General features: G+C 46.3%; 1 protein-coding gene across 1 annotated transcript in view; it reads left to right on the top strand.

The window, feature by feature from the left end:
* Nucleotides 1-1,858: 1,858 nt before the first annotated feature.
* RRM2B (ribonucleotide reductase regulatory TP53 inducible subunit M2B) overlaps nucleotides 1,859-24,950 on the top strand; it is a 36,829-nt gene continuing 13,737 nt past the window's right edge. Inside the window, exons 1-5 of the mRNA XM_067537332.1 lie at nucleotides 1,859-2,018; nucleotides 10,902-11,057; nucleotides 18,946-19,062; nucleotides 21,149-21,282; nucleotides 22,480-22,574. Coding sequence (XP_067393433.1) covers nucleotides 1,965-2,018; nucleotides 10,902-11,057; nucleotides 18,946-19,062; nucleotides 21,149-21,282; nucleotides 22,480-22,574 — 556 coding nt within the window. The 5' untranslated portion in view covers nucleotides 1,859-1,964. The remainder of the gene's footprint in view (nucleotides 2,019-10,901; nucleotides 11,058-18,945; nucleotides 19,063-21,148; nucleotides 21,283-22,479; nucleotides 22,575-24,950) is intronic.

Raw genomic sequence — 24,950 nt, 5'->3', positions numbered from 1 at the left:
AACCAGAGCCCAGGCCTCATCCGCGGCCTTCCTGGAGCGAGTGCCCCTGCAGGACATCTGCAGAGCAGCGACCTGGTCGTCGGTCCACACCTTCATGTCCCACTAAGTCATCGTGCAGCAGGCGAGAGAGGACGCGGACTTCGGCAGAGCCGTGCTGATGAGAGCAGCTCAACGCTGGCTCCTACCCACCTCCAAGGTATGGCTATTTAATCACCTATACTGGAATGGATATGAGCAATCACTCGAAGAGAGAAAACAAGGTTACTTACCAGTAACTGTTGTTCTTCGAGATGTGTTGCTCATATCCGTTCCACACCCACCCTCCGTCCCCACTGTCGGAGTCAGCAGAAAGAAGGGACTGAGGGCCCGCAGGGTCGGCAGCACCCTATGTACCGTGGCATGAGCGCGGCACTCCAGGGGGCACCTGAGCCGACCCTATGGGGCTTCCTAAGGAAAAAAAGTTCCAGGAATCTGTGCACGGGACGCGCACACACCTATATTGGAATGGATATGAGCAACACATCTTGAAGAACAACAGTTACTGGTAAGTAACCTTGTTTTCTCCCTCCTCCTTGTAACAACCTTTTATGTACTTGAAAACTGTTGTCTCCCCTCAGTCTTCTCTTCTCCAGACTAAATAAACCCAGTTTTTTTCAATTTTATCTCATAGGTCATGTTTTCTAGACCTTTAATCATTTTTGTTGCTTTTCTCTGGACTCTCTCCAATTTGTCCATCTTTCTTGAAATATGATGCCCAGAATTGGACACAATACTCCAGTTGAAGCCTAATCAGCGGGGATTAGAACGGAATAATTACTTTTTGTGTCTTACTTACAACACTCTTGCTAATCCATCCCAGAATGATGTTGGCTTTTTTTTTGCAAGTGTTAGACTGTTGATTCATAGTTTGTGATCCACTAGGCCTTACCCCCAGGTGCCCGCCCCCACCATCCCTTTCCAAAATACTCCTACATAGGGAGTTGGTTCCCACTTTGTAGGTATGCAACTGATTGCTCCTTTGTAAGTGGTGTACTTTGCATTTGTCCTCATTGAATTTCATCCTACTTACCTCAGACCATTTCTCCACTTTGTCCAGCTCATTTTGAATTTGAATCCTGTCCCCCAAAGCCCTTGCAACCCTTCCCACCTTGGTATCCTTTGCAAACTTTATAGGTGTACTCTCTATGCCATTATCTAAATCATCGATGGCTTGCTCTTAAAGGGGCAATTAAATAGCAGGCTGCATCCCCTCTAACAAAGGTAAATGAGGCAGTGAGTGGTGTACTAAAAAGAAGAGTTTAAATAGCAAGGAATGTGAGGGCGTGAATGTCCCTTTGCAGGTGGGGACAGGCCCAGGGCTGGGGGGGGGCTAGCCTGCTCGCTGCACGAGGCCTTGGGCAGCCGTGGGACTTGCACACCGCAGGAAGACGCTCTGACGGGGGGATAAAATATTTCACGGCCTCACTCTCAGCAGCGCGATGCCCTGCACGGGTGGCTGGGACCCTGGGGTAGCGTTGCACCGCCTGGCGCCCAATGCCGGGGTAATAACGCTTTCAGCCCACTCCCGCGCCTGGCCGCCTCGAGGCGGGCCCTGCTCGGCAGCGCATCGCGCCTGCCCCGCTCTGCCCTGGGCCCCGCTCTGCCCAGCCCCTTCCTCGCAGGCCCGGCGCGCGCTCAGAACTCTTCATGCCGCTGCTGCGCCGCCCTCGTGAACAGCTGGGGACAGCGTCACAGACTCTTCTTCCCTCCCGAGCCAGGGCAGAGGCTTTACTTCGGCCGTGCTCACCGAGCATGCTCGGTGGGAACACGCATGCTCCGTACCAGCGGAGCAGACACGCGCCGTTTCTTTCCCGCGACCCCGCCGAGGGCACTCGCGCAGCAGCGGCATAGCGCGCGCCTCCGGAGTCCCTGCGGGCTCTGGACAGTGGCGCAGCCGCCGCAGCCTGACTCGGCCGCTGCGCGCAATGGGCGAGCGCCGGGCTCGCGCTCCGCCGCAGGAGGCCGCGGGGCCGGAGCGGGTAAGTGCTGCCGGGGCGCCCTGCTGCGGGTCACGTGCCCAGCTGGCTCGCGGCTGCGCTCGCCCCCGACCCTCAGCGGCCTGGCTCGGGAGTCTCGGGTGGCCCGGGCTGGGCGCCCTGGGGGAGGCGCCGGGCTGAGAGCGGGTGCTGGCGGGCAGCCCGGGCTGCGTGTGTCTCACGGGCGGCGCGTGGCTGGCGGGGGATGGTGATGACTGATGCCGGGCCGGGGCAGCTGCTCATGGCTCCCCGTGCCCTAGCGTGTGCTGTGTTCTTGTAACGCCCCGGCCGGTTCCTAGAGCCATGGGGTTACCCGACAGGCGTCTTGCACCCGCCCCTCCCCCCTGAGCCTCTGTTGTGATGGTGAAGAAAGGCTGGAAAATGTGACCCTGAAAGGCTGAATACCCGGGAGGCAATAAAAAACCCCGCTCCTTCTACCACATTTCCTTGACCTAAAAACTGTCTCATAACTTAGCGGGTGGGGGCAGACTTGTGATGTCTGAGTGCTTGGGCTTGGGAGGACTGTGCTGGTCAGTGTGCACTCCTGCTTTCCGGGCTTGTCTACACTAAGAATGCTGCAGTAGTGCGCAGCTGTAGCGCACCAGTGAAGACACGACATAAAGTGACAGGAGCGCTCCTGAGGGACTCCCATCACCCGGAGAGGTGGTATCTATGTTGACAGGAGAAGCTCTCCGGTCAATATAGCACTATCTACACCAGGGAGTAGGTTGGTAGAACTGCGTTGCTCAGGGGCATATATTTTTCACCCACCTGAGCAATGTAGTTATATCCACATAAATTACTAATGGAGGCCAAGCCTTAGTTAAGGTTACTGCTTTTTGCAATTACTATTTCTTTTTTGCAGTTACATCTTCCTGGATGTGTGTGTTTTTTTTAATTTATTTTTCTTCTCTGTTGTGTGAATGTCTCCCAGAGATAACAGGTGTGCTAACACCAAGTGGTGTCCTCTGTTGTTTCAATATATTTTGTGCATTGAAGCATTGTTCTCTAATCTCTACTTGGACATAGTGATTTAGGATGTTACGGCTAACGATAGCTGGTGAAGTTATTCAGATAAAAGTGTGTTTTGTTTTTTAAGTTGACAGCATCTATTTAATGAAATACATTTTTGCATAGAAAAGTGTCTTAAAAATGAACATCAGGTCAGCCCAACACCCTTTGGTTTGGTCTTCTTAGTTTGGCAAAACATTTTGCTTTTAAAATATGGGTTAGCTTTGTTGATCTGGATCTGAGCGTGCATTCCTTGATTTCAATGGGGGGTGCTCTGGGCACCCAAGGAGAGTTCAAACACTTTCTAAGGACCTATATTATATAGCAGTGGCTAAATTCTAGGGAATGTGTAAATGTCAAATAAATTTTAAGTGTTTACATGTATTTGTTCTTTTTCCTTTATAAATGTAAATAAGGAAATTTGGTTAAGCCCTCCCCATTAAGTAATGGTAAGGGGTTTGACTTAAAAATAAAGCATTTACCTGTCTTCTCTTGGGAAGGTTGTGATAGTTCATTTGTTTGTAATGCATTCTATCAATGCTGAAATTCACTAGAATCCAAACAAAATCCTCAAGCAGTGGAGGCCAAGTATATTTGGTGACTTGTCTGTTACACCACTGTTTAGATATTGATAGCTGTGCAGGGATCCCTGCACAATTTGTTGATTATTTGTATTCCGGTAGAGCTTAGAGGCCCCAACCAAGATCAGGACCCTGTTTTGCTAGGTACTGTCCAGGCTCTGATCAGGTTTGAGCCCAAGCCCCGGTTCTGTCCACACTCAACTCAGACTGACTCGGGTTAGCAAGCACTCAGGTCATGGTTTCTAGGATTTTGCTAGGATGGATGGGTGAGAGCCCAAGTCCTGCTGTGGCTCAGATCCAAACCTTGTCACTTTGCAGTGTGGACACAAGTTAAGCCGCAGACCCAAATCAAAAGATCTGTGTAGTGCAGAATGGATGAGTTAACGTGGTTGTGAGACCTGGTCCAGCAGTTGTAAACACGGGCACACAATGCAGTGCAGATGCTCATCTGTGTGCTTGGAAGCACTGAGTCCACAAGCCTGGGTCTCATAGACCTGGGTTTAGGCCATGTCTACACTAGCGAGCTTACAGTGGTACAGCTGTACTGATGCAGCTGCCTCGTTGTAAGATGGCTCGTGTAGCCACTCTATGCCGATGGGAGAGAGCTCTCCCGCTGACATAATAAAACTATATCAATGAGCAGCGGTAGTATTGTGCATGCACCACTTATGGCAGTGAAACTTATGTCGCTTGGGCTTTTTTGTCACTCCTGAGCGACATAAATTTTGCTGTCATAAATGGTAGTGTAGACATGGCCTTAGTAAGAGTCAATCCCTGACATGACAAACAGTGAGAAGGAAAACAAGTTCTGAGAGGTGAGTGACTTTCTGAACATCACACAGTAGATTGGTGGCTGAGCCAGGATGTTAGAATTACTAATAATATTTGAAATTATTAACATGGGAAACCACCAAACACTAATTTAACCATAAATACCTTTATTAAATCCAAAGGCCAGTACAGTTACTCTGAACATGCCTAAAAAGCCTAAACAATAAGCAATTTACTACACCTAAACAGTAACAAAACATTTATAAGCATTTGATCAAGATACTTACAAACAGGGGTGATTAGACTCATGTTGGTTGGCTGTAATGTAGTTAGGCAGGTATTAGCAATGAATCCTCTAAGAGTTTTATTTTTTTATACCCTTTAACAAACAAATGATGTCCTTGCCGATCACTGAGTTCAGCTAAAAACCACTTTGAGACAGTTATTTCTAGTCTTAATCCAGGTAAGATTTACAACCGCCTTTCTTCCCAATGCCTTTCCTCCCCTCCTCCTTGCTGCCCAATAGATTTTTCCATTGTAGCTGGGTTCACATAGGTTTTAACACTATGGTGGACAGGTTGGGATGGGCTATGTTGGCTCATTTGAAGACAGATTATTTTTGTTTTGTTTAAAACCATCTGCAGTCACTCCTATGGGTCAGAGGCCTTCTCTTTAGAAATTTCCCCTTATCTCAGTTATTCTTTGAACCAAACATTCTCCCTACTTTATTCCTTCTTGCCTTGTAACTTCTTATTTTCAAGGCCTTCCTTCTGTTTGCTAGTTGGGGCCTTTCTTTACAACAAACAATATTTCCTTAACCAAACTTAAATTAATTATAGTTCTTTAATTTCATATTTATCTTACATGGGATTAGAATCCAGGTCCTCTGAATCCTAGTCATTGCCCTATCAACAGGGCCGTCCTGCCACTGAGCAAGCAGCTGAGCTCCCTCTTTCTTTCAGTAGAAGGCTATTGGTAACTGGAAAATCATCCTCATCTTTTCATTACATTGAGGCACCCCTTAAATAATCATCTTGCTAACTGTGCCCCAAATTCTCAGCCTATCTGGGAGCCGGGCAATGTTGTTAGAGAGGACAGAATTTGGTTAAATTTGTGTTAGGAGGATGGTTTCCCAGGCCCACCCACAAACACTAATGTTGCTTTGCAATCTTAATAATGTCCCATTAACCACAGCGCAGAACACAGTAGGGAATCTACAAATTGCTCTTCCCCAGTTTCATGTTTTAGTGAATTTAATGTGAAATGCATAGTTTTGATTATCCTAGCATGATCAAATATTGTTAAATTTACCAAGTTGTATTTTTTTCATTTACTTAGTGTTATAGCTGCTATATTCCAGATTGTTGCTTAAAGGCACACTGTCAACTTTAATTATATGTGTCTTAAATATTTTGCATCTGCTGCTGTTCTAGGATCCTGCTGGGGAGGGTGGAGGGGTCATGTTGTTCCAGGTTATATGTAAAATGACTCTAACTTAAAGATGTGGGGGATGGGGAAAATATTTTTTTCCAGTTTGTCTAGTTTGTGCATAGGCCAGCATTTTGTGAATGGTGTGTTTTATTATTTCCCCTGTTTAGTCACTTTTCACACAATTTTAAGAAAATAAGATAGTGACTTTAAAACCACAAAAATTGGCAGAGTGATTCAAGCATAACACCTAAAACTAATTTTAATTTATTTATGACTGTTTCAAACTGACAGTGCCCTTCCTTTTTAATTTTTTATAGTGGCCTCTGAGGCCTTGTCTACATGGAGATGTTACATCGGATTAGTTTATTGGTTCCAAATGTAGCAGTTTGACTATATTGAATTGAAATGCATCCACATTACTCTATGCCATTTTTATTGTACTTTCCTTGTTAATCATTGCGCCCACAGAGCTCTGCACTTGTCTGAATTAACTGCTCAGTATTCTGGGCAGATAGCCTGTGATGCAATGTGATTGGCTTTACGCTGTGGGATTTTTCTCACAGTACATTGTGGGGTGCCTACCAGAAGCTACAGGAATTTTGGGATTTGGGGTCAAATTAACAAACTCCCATAATTCCTCTCCTGGCAACCCATAATTCATCTGTATTTTGCCAGCACCATTTTCTAGCTGCTGTCATGCTGCATGGAGAATGCACTGCTGAGCCCTCTTATCACACTCATTAGTGCAAAGAGGATGATACACATGTATTGGCAGCCCCTCAGCTGGATGAATTTGGCTCTGGGGTTTTGGGTGCAGTGGCAATGTGGCTACAGATGGAGGAGCAGGAGGATGAAATCAAGCAGTTACTTTTTCAGAACATGTACCCGGAGCAGCTTTATGCAGTGGAGTGCCACTTCTGGGTCCAGTCAGGTAAGAATGACTGGTGTGATGGGGTATTATTGCAGAGCTGGGATGACACAGTGGCTGCAGAACTTCATAATGACAAAGACCGCTCTCCTAGAGATCTGTTCAGCGCTCACCCCAGAGCTGCAGCAGCAGAACACCAATGTGAGAGTTTCTCTCCCCGTGGAGAAGCGTGCGGCCATCACCTTCTGGGAACTAACAACCCCTGATTACTAACATTCAGTAGCTAACTGGTTTGATGTTGAGAGATCAACTGTTGGGGCTGTTTTCATGGAGGTTTCCAATGCTATACTTCTGTGCCATGTATTGAATCTTGGGAAGTCTACAGGAGTTTGACGACTTTGTGTGGATGTGAATCCTGAACTGCATATGTGCTATCAGTGGGACCTGCATGCCTATAGACCGATAGACACACGTGTGCGCGCACGCAAACACACACACAAAAAAGACTATCAACAGGAAGGGGCAGTTCTGCATGGTGCTTCAAGGCCAGGGTGATCTCCATGGAAGAATCACCAATGTTCATTGGAAAGGTCCATAACGCCAGGATATTTAGAAATTCCTGGACTATTTACAGGGATGTATGATGAAATATTTGCTCCCCAAATCACTGTGGACATTCCTTCCATGATTTTGGGAGACTCAGCTAACCCTCTGCTCCTGTGGCCCAAAGCCTTTTACTGGACACTTGGACAAGAGAAAGGAACAGTTTGACTTTATGGCGAGTAGGTGCAGAATGCCAGTGGAATGTGCTTTTGGAAGGCTGTAGGGTAGGAGGATGACGACTAATGAAAAGTCTGGATGCATCTCATCATTATGTGCATGGTGTGATAAGTGCTTTGAGATCCTGGAGGATGGGTGGGAGTAGGAGGTGAGAGATTTTTCTGAATGTTTTGGACAGCTGGAGAGGCTGCCTCTGCAAAATGCCCCCAGTGTCAGAGAGGCAATGTGTTCCTGCTTTGAGGCTGGGAGTAGTGAGTAATAAATGTACTGTAACCAAGGTAATGACAGGAATATGTGCATGTGTTGTTGTAGGAATTGATACTGGGGGGAGGCGAGGAGTTATGTAATTGATGGGGGCAGCTGTTCCTCAATGAAATTTTTCAGCCAAATTGCACCAAAAATTTGAATTAAGAGTACTAGTTGAATTAAAAAAACAAAACAAAAACAAAAAACCCGAGAATGGAGTTCAGACTCTGACCAATGGAACTGAGGCATTGCCAAACTATGGAGAGCTCACAAACTCCTAAGGTGACATGCTCAACACTGTTCTCCATCTCCAGAGGGATTGATTGATGTTAGTAGGGTCTGCAATTTGATTGATTGAAAGGGAGATCCCATTATGTTGTTTACCCCATGATGTGCAGGTTAGGGTGCTGTGCTTGACCTTTGTAACAAAAGGTGCTCCAGCACAACTGTGTCCCTTTGCAGGGCCATGTGCTCCCTTTGTAGTCTTTGGGATTGTTCCAGAAAACCATCCCTAAGCCCTTCTCCTGGGTGTAATCTCGGCTTCCATTAATGTTTCACCTCTCGTCTTCTTTTTTTTCTCCTTTGGAGGTTTGACCGCATTTCAGCGGATAATGCACTTGTCTGTCCAGGTCACGGTTTTGAAGGTGCTGCGGGAAATCAGAAAAAGGACAAGTACTTATTGTCCCAATCCTAGTCTCCATGCCGATGATAAAATATTGTTGTTCAGTTGTATTGTACAGTTTTGGAATGTAATTCCCATGTTCTCTTCCCACTCTGGGGTTTGCTTAGCAATGGTAAGATGTTTTCCAAGTTACTTCCCTCTTATATAGGCCCCTTGTAGCAGTGCTGGGGGAATGGGGGGTTATAGGGTGAGTGGGTGGAAGGCAGCAAAGGACAGGTTAGTAAATGCATGTGCATCTCTGTACACTGTCTTTATGGTGAAGGATGTTACCCTTGGGTTAGTTCTCAGAAGACATAGAAGGGTATGGTTAAAAAAGACAATGGGCAAACTGAAAAGATATGCCACACCTCTGTTTGTTTGTCAGGATGGTGTCCCCTAGCTAGTGCTGCCCCTAGCTAGAGAGAGTTGCTTTGCCATACAATGTGCATGCTAAAATAGAACACACTCTTTGCCTTAAGTTCTCTTATAAATACCGGTAGATCAGCAGAGTGCACTGCAAAATAAACTTTTTCAGTGATTGGTTTGAACACAAAACTTTACCAGCGTTAGGAAATTATTTAAAATCCTTTGCAATCCCTTTGTCCCCTAGAGAAACAAAGTGAGTGAGGTAATATTTTGCACCTTGAAATCTCTATGCATTTTGTAATGCCTCTATAGGCTGATTTTTGGTAATGTACCTCCATAAAATGTAATGTACCTAAAATCTCACTGCATTGGTAAAGCTATGACACACAGTAAAATTTCTGCTGCTTTGTTGGTTCCTGTATCTGCTACTACAGTAAACATACTTGCCATGCAATGTGTTTGATCTTTTTTAATCCCTGTGGTACTGGTGGTCATGGGTTTTATACTTTAAGTCTCTGTGGGTGCCATTTTGAACAAGGTAAGGCAGTATTTAAAGGCTGAGCAGGCAAAGAGTGGCTCCCAGCTCCATCCAACATTGCAGTGGACAGCCAATACCTAGAAAATGTTGCTTAAATCCCGCTGTACAGTTATATTATATAACAGTATGTAATACGTTCTGGTAGAGCTCTCCACTGCAGCAGTTTCAGGGTGGCTGTCCAGATGGGGTTCTTGTATAATATCCAAATCCTTTGCATCAGGCAGTTCTTGGCTGCCCAGCAAAATCTCCTGGTCGGACCGCATACTGTACATGACATACAACAAATTACTATACATGAGATGCAACAATTTTAGACACAACAAATCCTCCAACTTGTGGGGGGAGGTTACTTTAGATGACCCTTGCAGTCCCTTCTAACCCTATGATTCTGTGAGATCAAGGGGACTTTCTGTGGTGTCTTGGGTGTCTGGTGTGCTTTGTGGAAAACTGTCCACCACATCATGGTGGTGGCATTGTTTGCAAAAATGCTATCCAGTTGCTTATAGTATGGGCAACGTGTTAGGAACATCCTCTTCTTGTCCCTTGTCTTCAGGTACTTCTGCCAGAGCTCCTTTGCTTTGATATGTCACTTTGGGAGTGCCCCTTGCTATCGTTTACTATAACAATGTCTTGTAGACGTTTGCATTCCGGTGACTGATCTCCAGATAGCACTGGATATGCAGCTCTCCAAACAGGGCAGTCAAGTCCAGGAGCTTTGCAGGGTCCACACAGAAGCATAGAGGTGCATAACTACTATAATGGGAGTATGACCCTGGATGCATGAGCTCATTACTATCTGGTATCAAAATGGGGCACACCTGGCTGCCCATCAGCATTTAAACAGAGAGATGACATCCAGTCAAGATGAAATCAGAGCACTGGAAGGCATGCAGGTACACAGACAGGTTGAAGCAGGCATGAAGCATTACAGTCTGGGATAAGAGTGGGCGGACTGCCAGAAGTGGAGTAGTTAGGAATGTATCCAAACAAATCCTAAAGTGGAGGGAAAAAGAACTCATTGTGAAGTTTTTCCTGTTCCAAACAGGGTTATTTACTACAACTTTTGATGCCAAATAATTTACTTAAAAACAGTATGTATGGACACAAGGGCTTTAATGCGAACAAACTAAAGTTAAGTGATGTAACATCCTTATGTAGACAAGCCCTGAGTAGCTGTGCTAGACACAAACTGGTAGTGGGGTTACGTGACCTTGAATGTGCACATGTTTGCTATGTGACACATGGCAATGCAATTGGGGTTCCCCATCATACTTCAGAGAAACTTCTTTTTGCAGTGAAATATCAGATGTTTCCTGACATTGCCCCACCTTGTAGGAGGCAAACTTCTGTTGTTGTTACTTATTAATTTAAAGCACCCAAAATTGTTCTGGGTAGAACCAGGCAGAAAGACAAAGCAGCAAGTTATGGCAACGAATAGTAGGGATGGCAGGCAGTAGAGCAAGGGGCATAGCAAAAGATCCTGTGGTTACGTGGTTCAGGCATGTGCATATCCTAATGGTCCAATTCAAAGGAATTTTTAAAATAATTCCTATGGGAAAAAATGAAAAAGGAAGTAAGTAGTGGAAGAATAATGGAGAAATAATACTCTTAAATGACACTGTTTTTTCTTTAGGGTTTCTCTTCAGATGCAGTTGAAAATGGCTTTAAACCAAATGAAGAGCCTCTGCTCAGAAAAAATCCTCGTCGATTTGTCATCTTCCCACTCCAATACCCAGATATATGGAAAATGTATAAAAAGGCACAAGCTTCCTTCTGGACAGCAGAAGAGGTGAGTGTGATGTTCCAGAATCATAAGCCACTGTGACCTCTCTGCCTCAGGAAGAATGAGCCTTGTTGGACATTAAACTCTGTCAGCTCCCTACCACACCAATCTGTCCACTTCACCAGCAAACTCCTTGAGACTGCTGGTTTAAATCTTGCCATGCAGTTACCAGCCAGTTCCCCAGAGACATCTCACTGTAATGTCCAGTCCCTCTCACTGTGACTCTCGCAGAAATTATTAAGTTCACTCCCTCCAAAGAGGCAGTGCACATGCCAGCCTGGTAGGTTAGCTGAAGACTAACATGTCACTTTAATACACACCACTGATATTGTTTTGTAATAAAACAAGAATCAGTTTATTAGTAAAGAATAGAGATTTAAGTGATATCTATCTTTTTATCTTGTTTAGTATGGTTACAGACAATACAAAAATAACTCATTCTTTCTAGTGTCTAAAGCTTAATAGATTCCACTCTTGGTCTGAGGCAATTTCTCTTCTCTCGTCAGGTCACAGAGAATTCAGCCCACATGGTTTACAGATTCCAAGAGCTCTGGCCTCTTTTGTCCCTTAAGTTGATGGATTGATGGCTTTATATTTCCCAAAGTCCATTGTCTCTGCCTCAAGAGCCAGGAAGTCTTCCTGGGATGCAGATTCTGATCCCCTGCTCACTAAACTCTCTCCTCCACCACTTGTTAGCTTTGTTTACCTTCTGTGTAAATGTACTCTTGTTGTCCTCTGCCTGTAATCAAGTGAGTCAGACAGGTAAATACACATTCCTTTGTCTAGGGCAGGCTGGGTTTATGCACTGCCTTCCAAACACATTTTAAGAGTGTATTTCTAGCACACACACATAAATTGCGCAATTATATTCGGGACCAGTGTATGATCAGTTTAAATACTGTACCTTACATGACACTTTTTAGATACATATGATAACAAAGTGTGTTGGGGAGTGAGCATGTCAGGCCAGATATGAGTTAGTGTTATGGACCCTCTGCCAGTGGACATTGAGAGGGTCTTAGGATCACACAAGTACTGTGGTCCAGTGGACAAGGCACAAGATTTAGAGGAGTCAGGAGAGCTGACTTTTATTCTTGGTGCTGCAGTTGACTTGCTGAATGTGGCCTTTGATGGGACACTTTTAAACTCTCTCTGCCTCTGCTTCCCCACTTTTAAAATATTTTGAGATCTAGGCTGAAAATGCTCTATGCATGTGCAAAGCACTGTTATTTATTTTTTCAAGCTGATGATTGTAACTGGCGACAGCTGTTAAAGATACATGTGGTTTGCTCTGAATTGCATTGGTTAAGTAAGCCTTCCTACCCAATGATCATGCTTTTCTGTAAGTTAACGTGTTTAGTTCTCATTGACGGTTTGGATAAACAGCCCTAGACGATATCTTATGTCTATCTAGAAACCAAAGACTGCAGCAATGCAGGCTTCTCGACATTCCCCTACCCAGTGCCCCAGAGCAATTACCTAAAAGAGTGGGAGGATTGTCCAGATTCCATGTTCATTCAGTTTTTGAACTCTTGATAAGACTACGACAAGGGTGCCCATTGTGTTGGTGGCTTTTGTGATTCAGATCTGACTGCTGGGAAATGGACTAAAATTATCGACCTGTTTCAAGTAGGTCAGTGAACAGCCTTGGATAGGAATGATTTTTGGTTTCTACTGGATCAGTCTTACATCCATTGAAATTAATGGGAGTTTTGCTATTCCATTTCTTCTGTGGATGCAGATTTGGGCCATGAGTTGTATCTGAACTAGTGACCAGAGGTGAAATGCTTTCATATCACCTTACCAGTTTCTCCCTCTCACTCTGTCCTTTTCGCAGCAGTGTTCTGCCTGACTGAATAGGGATTCTAACTGTAAGACTAAACCTTTTGATGTCTCACTGTTTTTCACATCTGGCCCTACCTAACTGCTACTGTGGTTTAAAAAGAAAAATATCACCCCTGCTAAGGAAGTTGTGGTTCTTCTTCGAGTGCTTGCTCATGTCCATTCCACTATAGGTGAGTGCACGCCTCCGTGCACGGTTCCCGGAACTTTTTTCCCCTTAGCAGATCCCGTAGGGCCGGATCCGGCGCCCCCTGGAATCCCACGCACATGCTGCAGTATATGAGGCAGTGCCAGCCCTACGCCCCCTCAGTTCCTTCTTTCCGCCCATGATGGTTGCTGGAACTAGCCTTGCTTTCAGCAAGTACTATTCCCCTTGTTTGAACTTGTTTGTTATTCTAAGTAGTTTAATTAGTTTAGTAGTTAAGTGTTGTTAAAAAGAGTAGTTAGAGATAAGGCAAGTCCACTGAGGGGGAAGGGGCCGGTGTCATGGGGAAAACCCGCGTTGGGTCCCCCTGAAGAGTGGTGGAGATCCCTGGTACGGGGAGGAAGATCTCCTGCCGGACAGCCACCAGGGGTAGAGCAGAGATGCTCCCCCAGCAGTCGCTCCAGGTCTGTGGCGTTGAGCCAGCCTGCTTCAACTTAGTATGCAGAGTCTCCCTCTCGGTGCCGATGTTGATCCCCGGCACCGGGGGCAGCGCAGGCCAGGAGGCGGCACCGGTCGAGGTCTGCCAGGTGGCACTCAGACAGCTTCCGTCCAAGTTCCCCAGCACCGAGGAGTTCGCCCGCACCAAGGTGGTGCAGAACCCAGTCACCATCTCAGGACCCGGCACCGCACAGTCCAAGTTGTGGAACCCGGTTGTTGGAATCTGACTCGGCACCGAGGAGCTCGGAGCGGCGCCGACCCCGGTCACTGAAAGGGTCTGCATGGCAGCACAGCAAGCGGCACTGGAAGTCATCAGTACCGAGATGCCGCTCCGGTACCTCTAGCTCTTTGGAGCGCACCTCCGTTCGTCAGCACCATTCGCGGTGACGGAGGCAGTTCTCCAGGTCAGAGGCACAGCACCGCTGGTCCAGTGACTCGGGGTCTCCCGGGGTGACAGCCGTCAGAAGAGCTGACAGCCCCTACAAAGCATCACAGCCCATGGTGCAGTCAGACCCGAGTTGGCCTCAGGTCAATGGCCCCAGTACTGGCCTTATTGGACCCCATAGGGTATCCAGATAGGACTGGGGCCCCAATCCATCCTGTCATCGGGGGTGCGATCCGTGCCTCAGGCACAGGAGAGGGCCCTTAGACACCACTCCTCGGACGAGGAGTTGGACCCCATGGAGGGACTCTCAGGAGGTGCAACCCTTCGCCAGGCGGGGGCGCACCCGTGGGATGCACCTCGGCAGTCCTCTTCCTCCTCACTTGACGAGGCAGTCTCCTGCGGTCAATCTGCGCCACTGGAGGATTTCAGGACACAGCAGGAGCTGCTCAAAAGGGTGGCCTCCAACTTGGAGTTGGAGGTTAAAAAGTTAGAAGAGGCCGAAGATAGCCTCTTTAATGTGCTGGTGGCGGCTGCCCCAGCGACAGTGGCCCTCACAGTCCACGAAAGGGTCCTTAAGATTGTAAAGGCCCTGTGGCAAACCCCTTCCTCAGTCGCCCCTACATCAAATGTGGCTGAGAGAAAGTATTATGTCCCGGCCGAAGGGTTTGAGTATCTGTTCACTCACCCTGCCCCGAGTATCCTGGTGGTAGATGCGGCTAACTAGCGTAACAGGCAAGGTCAGCTAGGGTCCACTCCCAAGAACAAAGACAACAAAAAGCTGGATTTGTTTGAGAGAGAGGTTTATTCCACGACAAGTCTGCAGTTCAGGATTGCCAACCATCAGGCCCTCCTGGGTAGATATAATTAAAACTTGTGAGACTCCCTCAGGCGGTTCGCTGAGGCCCTGCCCCAGGACCAGCCCACAGACTTTAACGCCATCGTGGAGGAAGGAACCATGGTGGCTAGGGCAGTGCTCCAGACGTCCTGTAACGCTCCTGATTCGGCGGGTAGGGCCATAGCCTCCGCCATCTCCATGAGAAGGTGCTCGTGGCTGCAATCCTCGGGCCTGTCCCAGGAGATACACCAATCAATTCAGGACCTCCCCTTTGATGGGTCGGCCCTATTTTCTGACCAGACCAATCTGATCTGAAGGACTCCAGGGCCACGCTTCGCTCCCTGGGCCTGTACACGCCCCAGGCTTCCAGGCATCAGTCATGGTCCCAGGCGCAGCAGCAGCCAAGGTCTCCGCCCAGGACTTTTCAACCTTATAGGAATTGGGACAGGAATAGGGGGGTTTAGAAGGAGAAATCTGCCCCATAGCTTGTCCTCAGCCCCCCAGCAGGGGCCCCCAGGGGGTCGGGCAACAGGAGGGGACAGTTTTGGTGGTGTGCCCGAGGGTGGTGCTCTGATTGCTCTCCTGGATCCGCCCCGCCCCTTCCTAAACAGGTTAAGGCCTTTCTATCCCGAATGGGCAAAGATCACTTAGGACCGTTGGGTCCTTGGGATAGGCTCAGGGGGCTATGCCCTACAGTTTACGTCTACCCCCCCAACAGCCCTCCCCCTGCGTCCCTCTTCAGAGACCCCCTCTCACGAGCAACTCCTCTTGTAGGAAGTGGACACCCTCCTCAACATAGCAGCGGTGGAAATGGTCCCTCAAGGCAGGAGGAGGAAGGGGTTTTATCTGAGGTACTTCCTTATCCCCAAGGCAAAGGTGGGACTGAGACACATATTAGACCTGTGTCATCTAAACAAATATATCAAATGACTCAGGTTTCGCATGGTTACCCTAGTCTCCATAATCCCTTCCCTGGATCCAGGAGACTTGTATGCCGCCCTCAGCCTCAAGGACGCATACTTTCATGTGTGTATCCTCCCCAGCCACAGATGTTTTCTCCGTTTCACGGTGGCTCACTCCAACTACCAGTTCACAGCCCTGCCCTTTGGCCTGTCTTCGGCTCCAAGAGTGTTCAGCAAGTGCATGGTGGAAGTGGCTGTCCACCTGAGATGAAAGGGTGTGCAGATTTTTCCGTATCTGGACGATTGGCTGATCAGGGGCAGGTCCAGGTCCCAAGTGCAGGAGAGCGTGACCCTCACTTGCTCCACATGCAGCAGGCTGGGACTGCTCATAAACAAGCAGAAGTCCACAGTAACCCCAGTGCAACACACAGAATTCATTAGGGCCACCCTGGACGCTTCCCAGGCCAGAGCCTTTCTGCCTCAGCCACATTTCGAGGCGATGGTCTCTATCATTTCCCAGCTGCACCGATGCCCCACGACAACAGCCAGGCACTCCCTACAGCTGTTAGGCCATATGGCAGCCTGCACGTACGTAGTGAGACTAGCTCGCCTGAGGCTCAGACCACTCCAGACATGGTTGGCTTTGGTATATATGCCGAGCAGACACCCATTGCACCGGGTGGTCACAGTTCCTCTGCCAGTTCTAGCCTCCCTAAACTGGTAGCAGAGTCCCAGGGCAGTGATGAAGGGCGTCCCGTTCAGGGAACTGGTTCCGTCGGTCAGCCTAATTTCTGATGCTTCGGATGTAGGATGGGGAGCCCACATCAGTGCCAACGTAGGCACTCAGGGGCTCTGGTCGGGGAAGGAGAGGCTCTTGCACATCAACGTGAAGAAGCGGAGGGCCATTCGCTTATCGTGCAAAGTGTTCCTCAGATTGCTGACAGGCAGAGTGATGCAGGTGCTGACGGACAACACCGCAGCTATGTTTTATATAAACAGGCAGGGGGGAGCGCACTCCTCGGCCCTCTGCGAGAAAACTACCCATCTGTGGGACTTTGCCATGAGGCACAATTTCCACTTAACTGCCTAGACTCCCTGCACATCACGGCCTGGAGTCTCTGAGGCTGATGGAGGGAGAGAGAGCCTGCTCAGTGCAGGTCCAGCAGGTCCTGCTTGGCTGCAGGAAACCTTCCACACAGGTCGTGTATTGGGCTAAGTGGAAATGGTTTACCGCTTAGGTGGAGTCCCAGGGCATTCCGCCCAGCCTCTCGCCTATTCAGGTGATCCTGCAGTACCTGCTCCAGCTAAAGCTCCAGGGTCTTGCTCTGGCCTCACTGAAGGTTCATTTGACGGCCATTTTGGCCTTCCATCAGCTGCTAGAGGGGAAATCCTTGTTCTCCCATCCCATGTTGGTCAGGTTTCTCAAGGAGGTGGAGAGGCTTTATCCGCAGGTTCGTGACCCGGTGCCTCCCTGGGATCTCAACATGGTCCTCTCGAGACTCACGGGGCCCCCCTTTGAACCCATGGCTTCATTCCCTCTGCTCATGTTTTCATGGAACGTAGCCTTCCTGGTGACCTTTACCTCGGCTAGGAGGGTCTCCGAAATTAGGGCCTTGACCTTGGAGCCCCCTTATACAATATTCTATAAGGATAAGGTGCAGTTGCGGCTGCATCCAGCCTTCCTGCCCAAGGTGGTTTCCCAATTTCATTGTAATCAAGATATTTTTCTCCCCGTGTTTTTTCCCAAACTGCACGGTTCAGAGGAGGAGAGGAGATGGCATTTGCTGGATGTGTGACAAGCCCTGGCCTTCTACTTGAGCGTACAAAGCCTTTCCGGAAATCGACGCAGCTCTTCGTCGCAGTGGCAGACTGGATGAAAGACTCACCTGTCTCCACCCAGCGCATCTCCTCATGGATTACATCTTGCATCAAGTTCTGCTACGAGCAGGTGAGGGTGCTGCTTCCAAGAACCATCACAGCGCACTCAACCAGAGCTCAAGCCTCGTCTACAGCCTTCTTGGAGTGGGTGCCCCTGCGGGACATCTGCAAAGCTGCCACCTGGTCGTCGGTGCATATTTTCACATCCCACTACGCCATTGTTCAGCAGGTGAGAGAGGACACAGGATTTGGCAGAGCGGTGTTGAGGGCAGCTCACCGGTAACTCCTACCCCTCTCTAAGGTATTGCGTGTTAGTCACCTATAGTGGAATGGACATGAGCAATCACTCGAGGAAGAAAACAAGGTTACTTACCAGTAACTGATGTTCTTCGAGATGTGTTGCTCATGTCCATTCCACCACCCACTCCCCGTCCCCACTACCGGAATTGGCAGAAAGAAGGGACTGAGGCGTAGGGCCAGCAGTGCCTCAGATACCGCAATGTGTGCGGGGCTCCAGGGGACACCGGAGCTGGCCCTACGGGATTTGCTAAGGAGAAAAGTGCTGGGAACTGTGCATGGAGGCGTGCACTCACCTATAGTGTAATGGACATGAGCAACACATCTCGAAGGACATCAGTTACTGGTAAGTAACCTTGTTTTTCTACCCCAGTCAGAATTCACAGTCTTAGAGAAGAGCAGATATGTAATGCTTTTATTATCCAACAGTACCCTTTATGGATTGAAAGTAGATGTCACATAAAGAATATCCCTGTCAGCTTAAAGGCACTCATGTTTACATGCTTCTTGCAAAATGTTGTCATTCATTGCAAGTATCATTAAAGACACATTGAAAGGAGCTCTAGTTTTTGACACAGGGTCAGGTTTTGAAATCCTGCTGCTTTACAGTGAGAAAATATTTGTTCACTTCCAGTGTTGCATGGTTCGATATATAAAATCGTTTTCCATTTCTATAGCATCTTTCATCCTAAAGTGCTTCACAGACTGATGAAGGGTGCTAGGTAAAAGTAAATTAATTCTATTCTCCCATTAGAAATATCTTTTGCTGACATACTGTCGACCACTAGATGCCTGATAAATGCTAGTGACTCTAAATGGTGTGCATATTCTCTCAGAGTTTCTCCAAAGATCTGTATTTTTGTGAGGGAGGAAAAAAGTTGTCATAAACTGCAAAGCAATCAAATTATGATACATTACCACACTTCATTGCTTCCACTGTTTGATTTTTAAATTCTGTAACAAATGTAATAAAATTCTCTAAACATTCTCAAGTTTGGTTTCAAATAACTCCCTGCATCATTGATTTGCTTAAGCGTCCTCTATTTTTCTCCCACAGTTATCAATACCAAAGGATAATAACATTGTGTTTTTCTTTCTTTTTATACCATAAGGTTGATTTATCAAAGGACTTTCCTCACTGGAACAAGCTGAAATCAGAAGAAAAATACTTCATCTCTCATGTTTTGGCTTTTTTTGCAGCCAGTGATGGAATTGTAAATGAAAACTTGGTAAGACATCTTTACGATGAGCCCGTTTCTCATGAGTTACCATTCATTTGGCTAGTAAAAACTCTTCATTTCCATTTTCCCTTAATATAATCAAGTGATTCTTTATTGTTCACTAGTTTGCATTTTCTCTCTTCCACATAATCTCAGTTTCGCTTAGACATCTGAGCAACCTGTTCTCCCTGGGCCAGTATTTAAACCAAATTAGGCCCACACCAGTATAATCTCAAGGATTCAAACCACTCCATTCCTGGAAACAACCTTGAAGTCTCCTCCCTTCCAGTGGATTGTATTCATTTTTGGCTCATTAAGAAGGGAACATGGGAATGAACTTCTCCAGTGGTGTCATCAGTGTTTCTCCATGAGTTGGTTAAGATCACATTATCTCTCTCTGGTATAGCACTTCTAAAAGACTGTAGGGGATACTACTGGTAACAAGTGAAGTGCCCCAGGGGTCGGTCTTGTGGCCAGTTTTGTTCAATATTTTCATTAATGATCTGGAGGATGGAGTGGATTGCACCCTAAGCAAGTTTGCAGATGACACTAAGCTGGGGGGAGTGGTAGCTACGCTGGAGGGTAGGGATAGAATACAGAGTGACCTAGACATATTGGAGGATTGAGCCAAAAGAAATCCGATGAGATTCAACAAGGACAAGTGCAGAGTCCTGCACTTAGGACGAAAGAATCCCATGCACTGCTACAGACTGGGGACCGACTGGCTAGGCAGCAGTTTTGCAGAAATGGGGGTATAGTGGACAAGAAGCTAGATATGAGTCAGTGTGCCCTTATTGCCAAGAAGGCTAACTGCATATTAGGCTGCATTAGTAGGAGCATTGCCAGCAGATCGAGGGAAGTGATTATTTCCCTCTATTCGGCATTGGTGAGGCCATATCTGGAGAATTGTGTCCAGTTTGAGGCCCCACACTATAGGAAGGATATGGACAAATTGGAGAGAGTCCAGTGGAGGGCAATGAAAATGATTAGGGAGCAGGAGCACATAACTTATGAGGAGAGGCTGAGGGAACTAGGCTTGTTTAGTCTGCAGAAGAGAAGAGCGAGGGGGGATTTGACTGTGGCCTTCAACTACCTGAAGGGGGGTTCCACAGAGGATGGAGCTAGGTTGTTCTCAGTCGTAATAGATGACTGAACTAGGAGCAATGGTCTCAAGTTGCAGTGAGGGAGGTTTAGGTTGGATATTAGGAAAAAGTTTTTCACTAGGAGGGTGGTGAAGCACTGGAATATGGGTTACCTAGGGAGCTGGTGGAATCTTCATCCTTAGAGGTTTTTAAGGCCTGGCTTGACAAAGCCCTGATTGGGATGATTTAGTTGGGGTTGGTCCTGCTTTGAGCAGTGGGTTGGACTAGATGACCTCCTGAGGTCCCATTTCAACCCTAAAATTCTATGATTCTGTGTCCTGGCCAGTGTTCCTTATCTCAGTAAAACCGATTCTAAGGACCTGTGTTTATTAAGGTGACCTGTTGGGGACATCTCTGAATCTATCAGGTCTACAAGGAAGTGATGGATCTTCTCTTTCTGATGCTGTGAATTTGTACTCATGCTAGGCTGCAAGGTATCTGACCTTAAACCATCAGTGGTCTAGGACTGAAAATGGCCCATCCTGGACTTTGTGCATGTATAACTTCTGGGTACAAATCTAGGGAACACGTTATAGTATGTGGTAGATACGGGTGTGGGGGTAGGGTGGACAAGAGAGAGACATACATTCTGTATGACGAGATTTTGTGAGGTGCTGATTCATTTTACTTAGTATCAAACCAAAATCCTGAGTAGTTGTGACGTTTTCACGGTTGCAGTATTCTGCTGTCTACCTTCAGTACATGTACATCATATCTCTTAATTACTGTTGTATATATAGCTTATAAAGCAGCTTTATTTCACTTTCTTTCCCAAAGAATAATTCCACAATCTGCCCACTGTTTGCACGCATGTTTGTGAAATGTTTCAATGCAACTGCCCCCATCCTTTCTCCATGGCAGGGCAATTGCTTTCACTCATCTTAGAGCTTGAAAATACTCTCTCATGTAGTGCTAATACTCTAACTGACAATTTTTTTTTTTTTTTTGGGTAGGTGGAACGTTTTAGCCAAGAAGTGCAAATCCCAGAGGCTCGTTGTTTCTATGGCTTTCAGATTCTAATTGAGAACGTTCACTCGGAGATGTACAGTTTGCTAATAGACACTTACATCAAAGATCCCAAGAAACGGTAATTCTCAAAGTTGTTGCAAAGCCATTGAATATATTACTTCAGTACTGCCTGTGCAGTCTAGAGGGCTAATCACATAGCACCTGCCTTTTTTCCATACTGACTCGCTGGATGGCCTTAGGAAAATCACTTAAGACTTCCTGGTCTGTATTCCTCATCTATAAAATGGAATAATAATAATACCTACTTCACAGGAGTGTTGTGAGGGGTTAGTTAATATTTGTATAGTGCAATATAAGTGAAAAATGGTTAAAGATTAGTCACCCTTCAGCAGTTATTGAGTTCTTGATGTGCCTCAGCTCAGTTATAGATTGAAACAGTTCAGTTTTGGGATCATCCTAGGAGTTAATGCTATTTACTGATCTTGATTTGGTAATGAATGCTATCTATCACTTTACTTCCATACAACTTGTTTGTTGCTAATATTTTTTCAAAATGTTCCTTTAAAACTACGTTAGCTAGTTATTCATACATTGAAGTGCTATAATCTTTGATTATCAGTTTCCCCGTATATACCAACAAGAGAGTGTCTCTTGTTTAAAGAATAACAATAAAAAAGTTAGTCAGTGGCTGCAGATGTGTGGAGGTACCATGGTTTGGTAGCGAGGGTCATGCAGAGCTGCACTTCCTGGGCACCATCTTGTTTTGCGAAAGCACAGTGTCTCCTGGAACATGGATGGTGGGGAAGTGGCTTCTATGTCTCCTTGTAAGCTTATGTCCCTACGCCATTTGGGGGTACTTAGCACAGTTAGCAGTGCTAGCCACAACCAGCAGTTGTTTTCCAGGGAGCGTAGGGACTGCAACTGTGCCCAGCTCCTGTGTGAGGCCTGCAAGGGGAGACAGGAGTGGAGGCTCCCTGAGCAGGAACTGGCCATCGTCTGGCTCAGTGTGAGATGCAGCATAGTCGAGTGGATAGGACACTGATCTGGTCGTTAAGAAACCTGGCTTCTATTCCTGGCTCTGTCACACACCTGCTCTGTGAGCTTGGCCTAAGTCATTTTCTCTCTCTGTGTCTGTTTGCCCTTGTAGCCTTTGTCTGGTAGATAGTAAAAACTTGGGGGCAAAGACTGTCCCTTGCTCTGTGTTTGTTCAGTGCCTAGTACAATGGGGTCCCAGTCTCAACCGGGGCCTCTGGGCACTGAAGTAATATAAATAAATTATAAATGTTTGTAATGTTTCCTTTGTTTCATTCTATAGAGAATTTTTATTTAATGCAATTGAAACAATGCCTTTTGTCAAGAAGAAAGCAGATTGGGCCTTGAGGTGGATATCCGACAGAAAATCAACTTTTGGTATGTAGCTTTTCAATTAGGTGATTCCATTGTATATGCCTCAGATTAACAAAGGATAGTTTTCTGGGTTTGAACTGCAACCTTCCAGAGCAGAATTTGTCCAAAGTTCAGGGTTACGTGTATCTCAAGTGTCAAGCCCAATGTGATATCTAAAAAAAAATATTTCAGATGAGTGCGTACATCTTAATCCCGAGATAATGATGTGCAGTAATGTTAAGGCCCAGTGAGGGTCATAGAAGGTGGATGGGCACTTGTGTTATGAAGATAGAGTAAGAAGGCAATTATGACTTTTAACATGGGTTCAGATAATACTCTTGGTGTGGGAGCATGTCCAAGCACTGCTCCCCAATTACAAATAAAGTCTTCTACTACAAGAACTTGTTTGATTCACTAATGTAGACACTCTTGTTTTGGGTGGAAGAAGTGAGGTGCAGGTCACGCTCTGTATGTGGAGGGAGGAGAGGGATCATCCCAAGTTAGGTTTTTCTTGGGTGAAATTCAGACAATGTAGTGATTATTGGTGGCTTTGCTGAAAATATTTCAATGAGACTATTGAGAACTGTTAGTCAAGTTCCAAATGTCAGTTACGGGCAGAAACCATTTCCTTTCCTGCAATCTGCTGGTAAAGCTGCCTTGACCAGATATAACATAGGTATTTATACCTTATTTGCCTGTTAGTGGCTCTGTCAACTTATATTTTCTGTAAACGTCGTCACTTTTTTCCAGACACATTGTCAGAAGTTTGTTGCTTAGATGTTTCACTAGCTCTAACTTTGTGCGACTGCCCAGTACGTTCATTCCAAAGTACAGCAGGATCCTGTTGTCTCTTTTGTATGCAGAGTGATTGCAAGGGGATAAAAAGACTCCATTAGCCCAACTTAATTATGCTTTTTCAGGAGCATTCAGAAATAGATACTCCTGATTTGAGATTTTCAATGAGCAGATTAAAACCTTTGTTACGAATCTCAGTATGCAAGAGCCAGCCAGTTGGCATTCAGCAAGAAATCTTGCTACATGGCTTTTAATATCAGGTATTTCATTTTAATCATTAGCTTTATGGACACTTATATTTTAGGGTTGTCTGGTATGTTTTTAGAGTTGTCACGTATATTTTTTCGTGTGAGCTACTATATAATAGTAAATATGCTATTTGTCTTTTCATTTTTTCCCCACATGAGCTTCTTCTAAATAAACCAGCAGATGGCACCTGCTTTTCTTTCATTAGAGTGAAAAAGTAAATGTCCTTTTCTTAAAATGATGTGTGTGTGAGCTTAAGGGGCAAAGGTGCCAGAGTTTAACGTATAGATCTCTCACCTCTGGAGACCTGGGTTTATATCTGTGTACATTATTTAGGATGCTTTAAAATACAATATGCATTTCTATGGAAGCAGGAATTTGGTGGGGAGGACTTGGGAGTGAAGGCACTGGGATATAGAGTGGGGTTGTAGTGTGGGAAGAAGAGAGGCAGAGTAAGGGATGGCCCAAGGATATGGCAGGAGGAGGAAATTCAGGGACATAGCACTGGAAGGGATCTCTTGAATCATAGAGTCTCCTTCCCTGCTGTCGCAGGCAACTCTGTCATATAACCCTGTTCATAAATTTATCATATTAAAACTAGCTGGATTGTCTGCCTCCGCTGCTCCTATTGGGAGGCTGGTCCAAAACCTCATTCTTCTGATGGTTAGAAACATTCTAATTTCTAGCCTATACTTATAGAGCCAGGCCATAGAGATCACAGCTTCACCAGCTTGCACCACACCCCCCAGTCAGAGAGGGTGTGTGTGTGTGTGTGTGTGTGTGTGTGTGTGTGTGTGTGTGTGTGTGTGTGTGTGTGTGTGTGTGTGTGTGTGTGTGTGTGTGTGTGTGTGTGTGTGTGTGTGTGTGTGTGCGCGCAGATTCCATATCCTGATATTAACTAACAGTACACACAGTCCCTTCAGGAAGGCCACTAGTACCTAGGCTAACGATGAGTGCTTTCTGCTCTCCTTGGCTGTCTGGCAGGGATGCTATAAGACTAAGTGCCCTGACTGCTTGCTTTAAGTAAAGTAAGCTCCATAATTGAGACTTACTTAAAACAAGGCTGGTTGAAGCACTAGAAGAGGTAGTGCAAGGATTTGCGGGGGAGGAGGCTAGATAACTTTATAGGTCTCACAAGAGAATAATTGGTAATCCCATACTGAGGGCTCAGCTTCACTTTATTATGCATTGTGTGTGACACAATATGGTACAGCTAGCCCTCCTCAGCTGAACTTCTACACTTACTGTACTGGTCTTAGTAGTGCAGATACACAGATTATTTTACTTATTAGACAAGCTGCTATTTGAACTCCAGTGAAAGAGCACTGCCTTGAGACACTTCCCAGAGAACTTAACTTG

Source organism: Emydura macquarii, unplaced genomic scaffold (genome assembly GCF_026122565.2).
Source record: "Emydura macquarii macquarii isolate MOO-44397 ecotype Brisbane River unplaced genomic scaffold, CSIRO-AGI_Emac_v2 contig_383, whole genome shotgun sequence".
In the NCBI taxonomy this organism is placed as follows: domain Eukaryota; kingdom Metazoa; phylum Chordata; order Testudines; family Chelidae; genus Emydura; species Emydura macquarii.
This window is presented reverse-complemented; position numbering and strand designations above follow the sequence as displayed.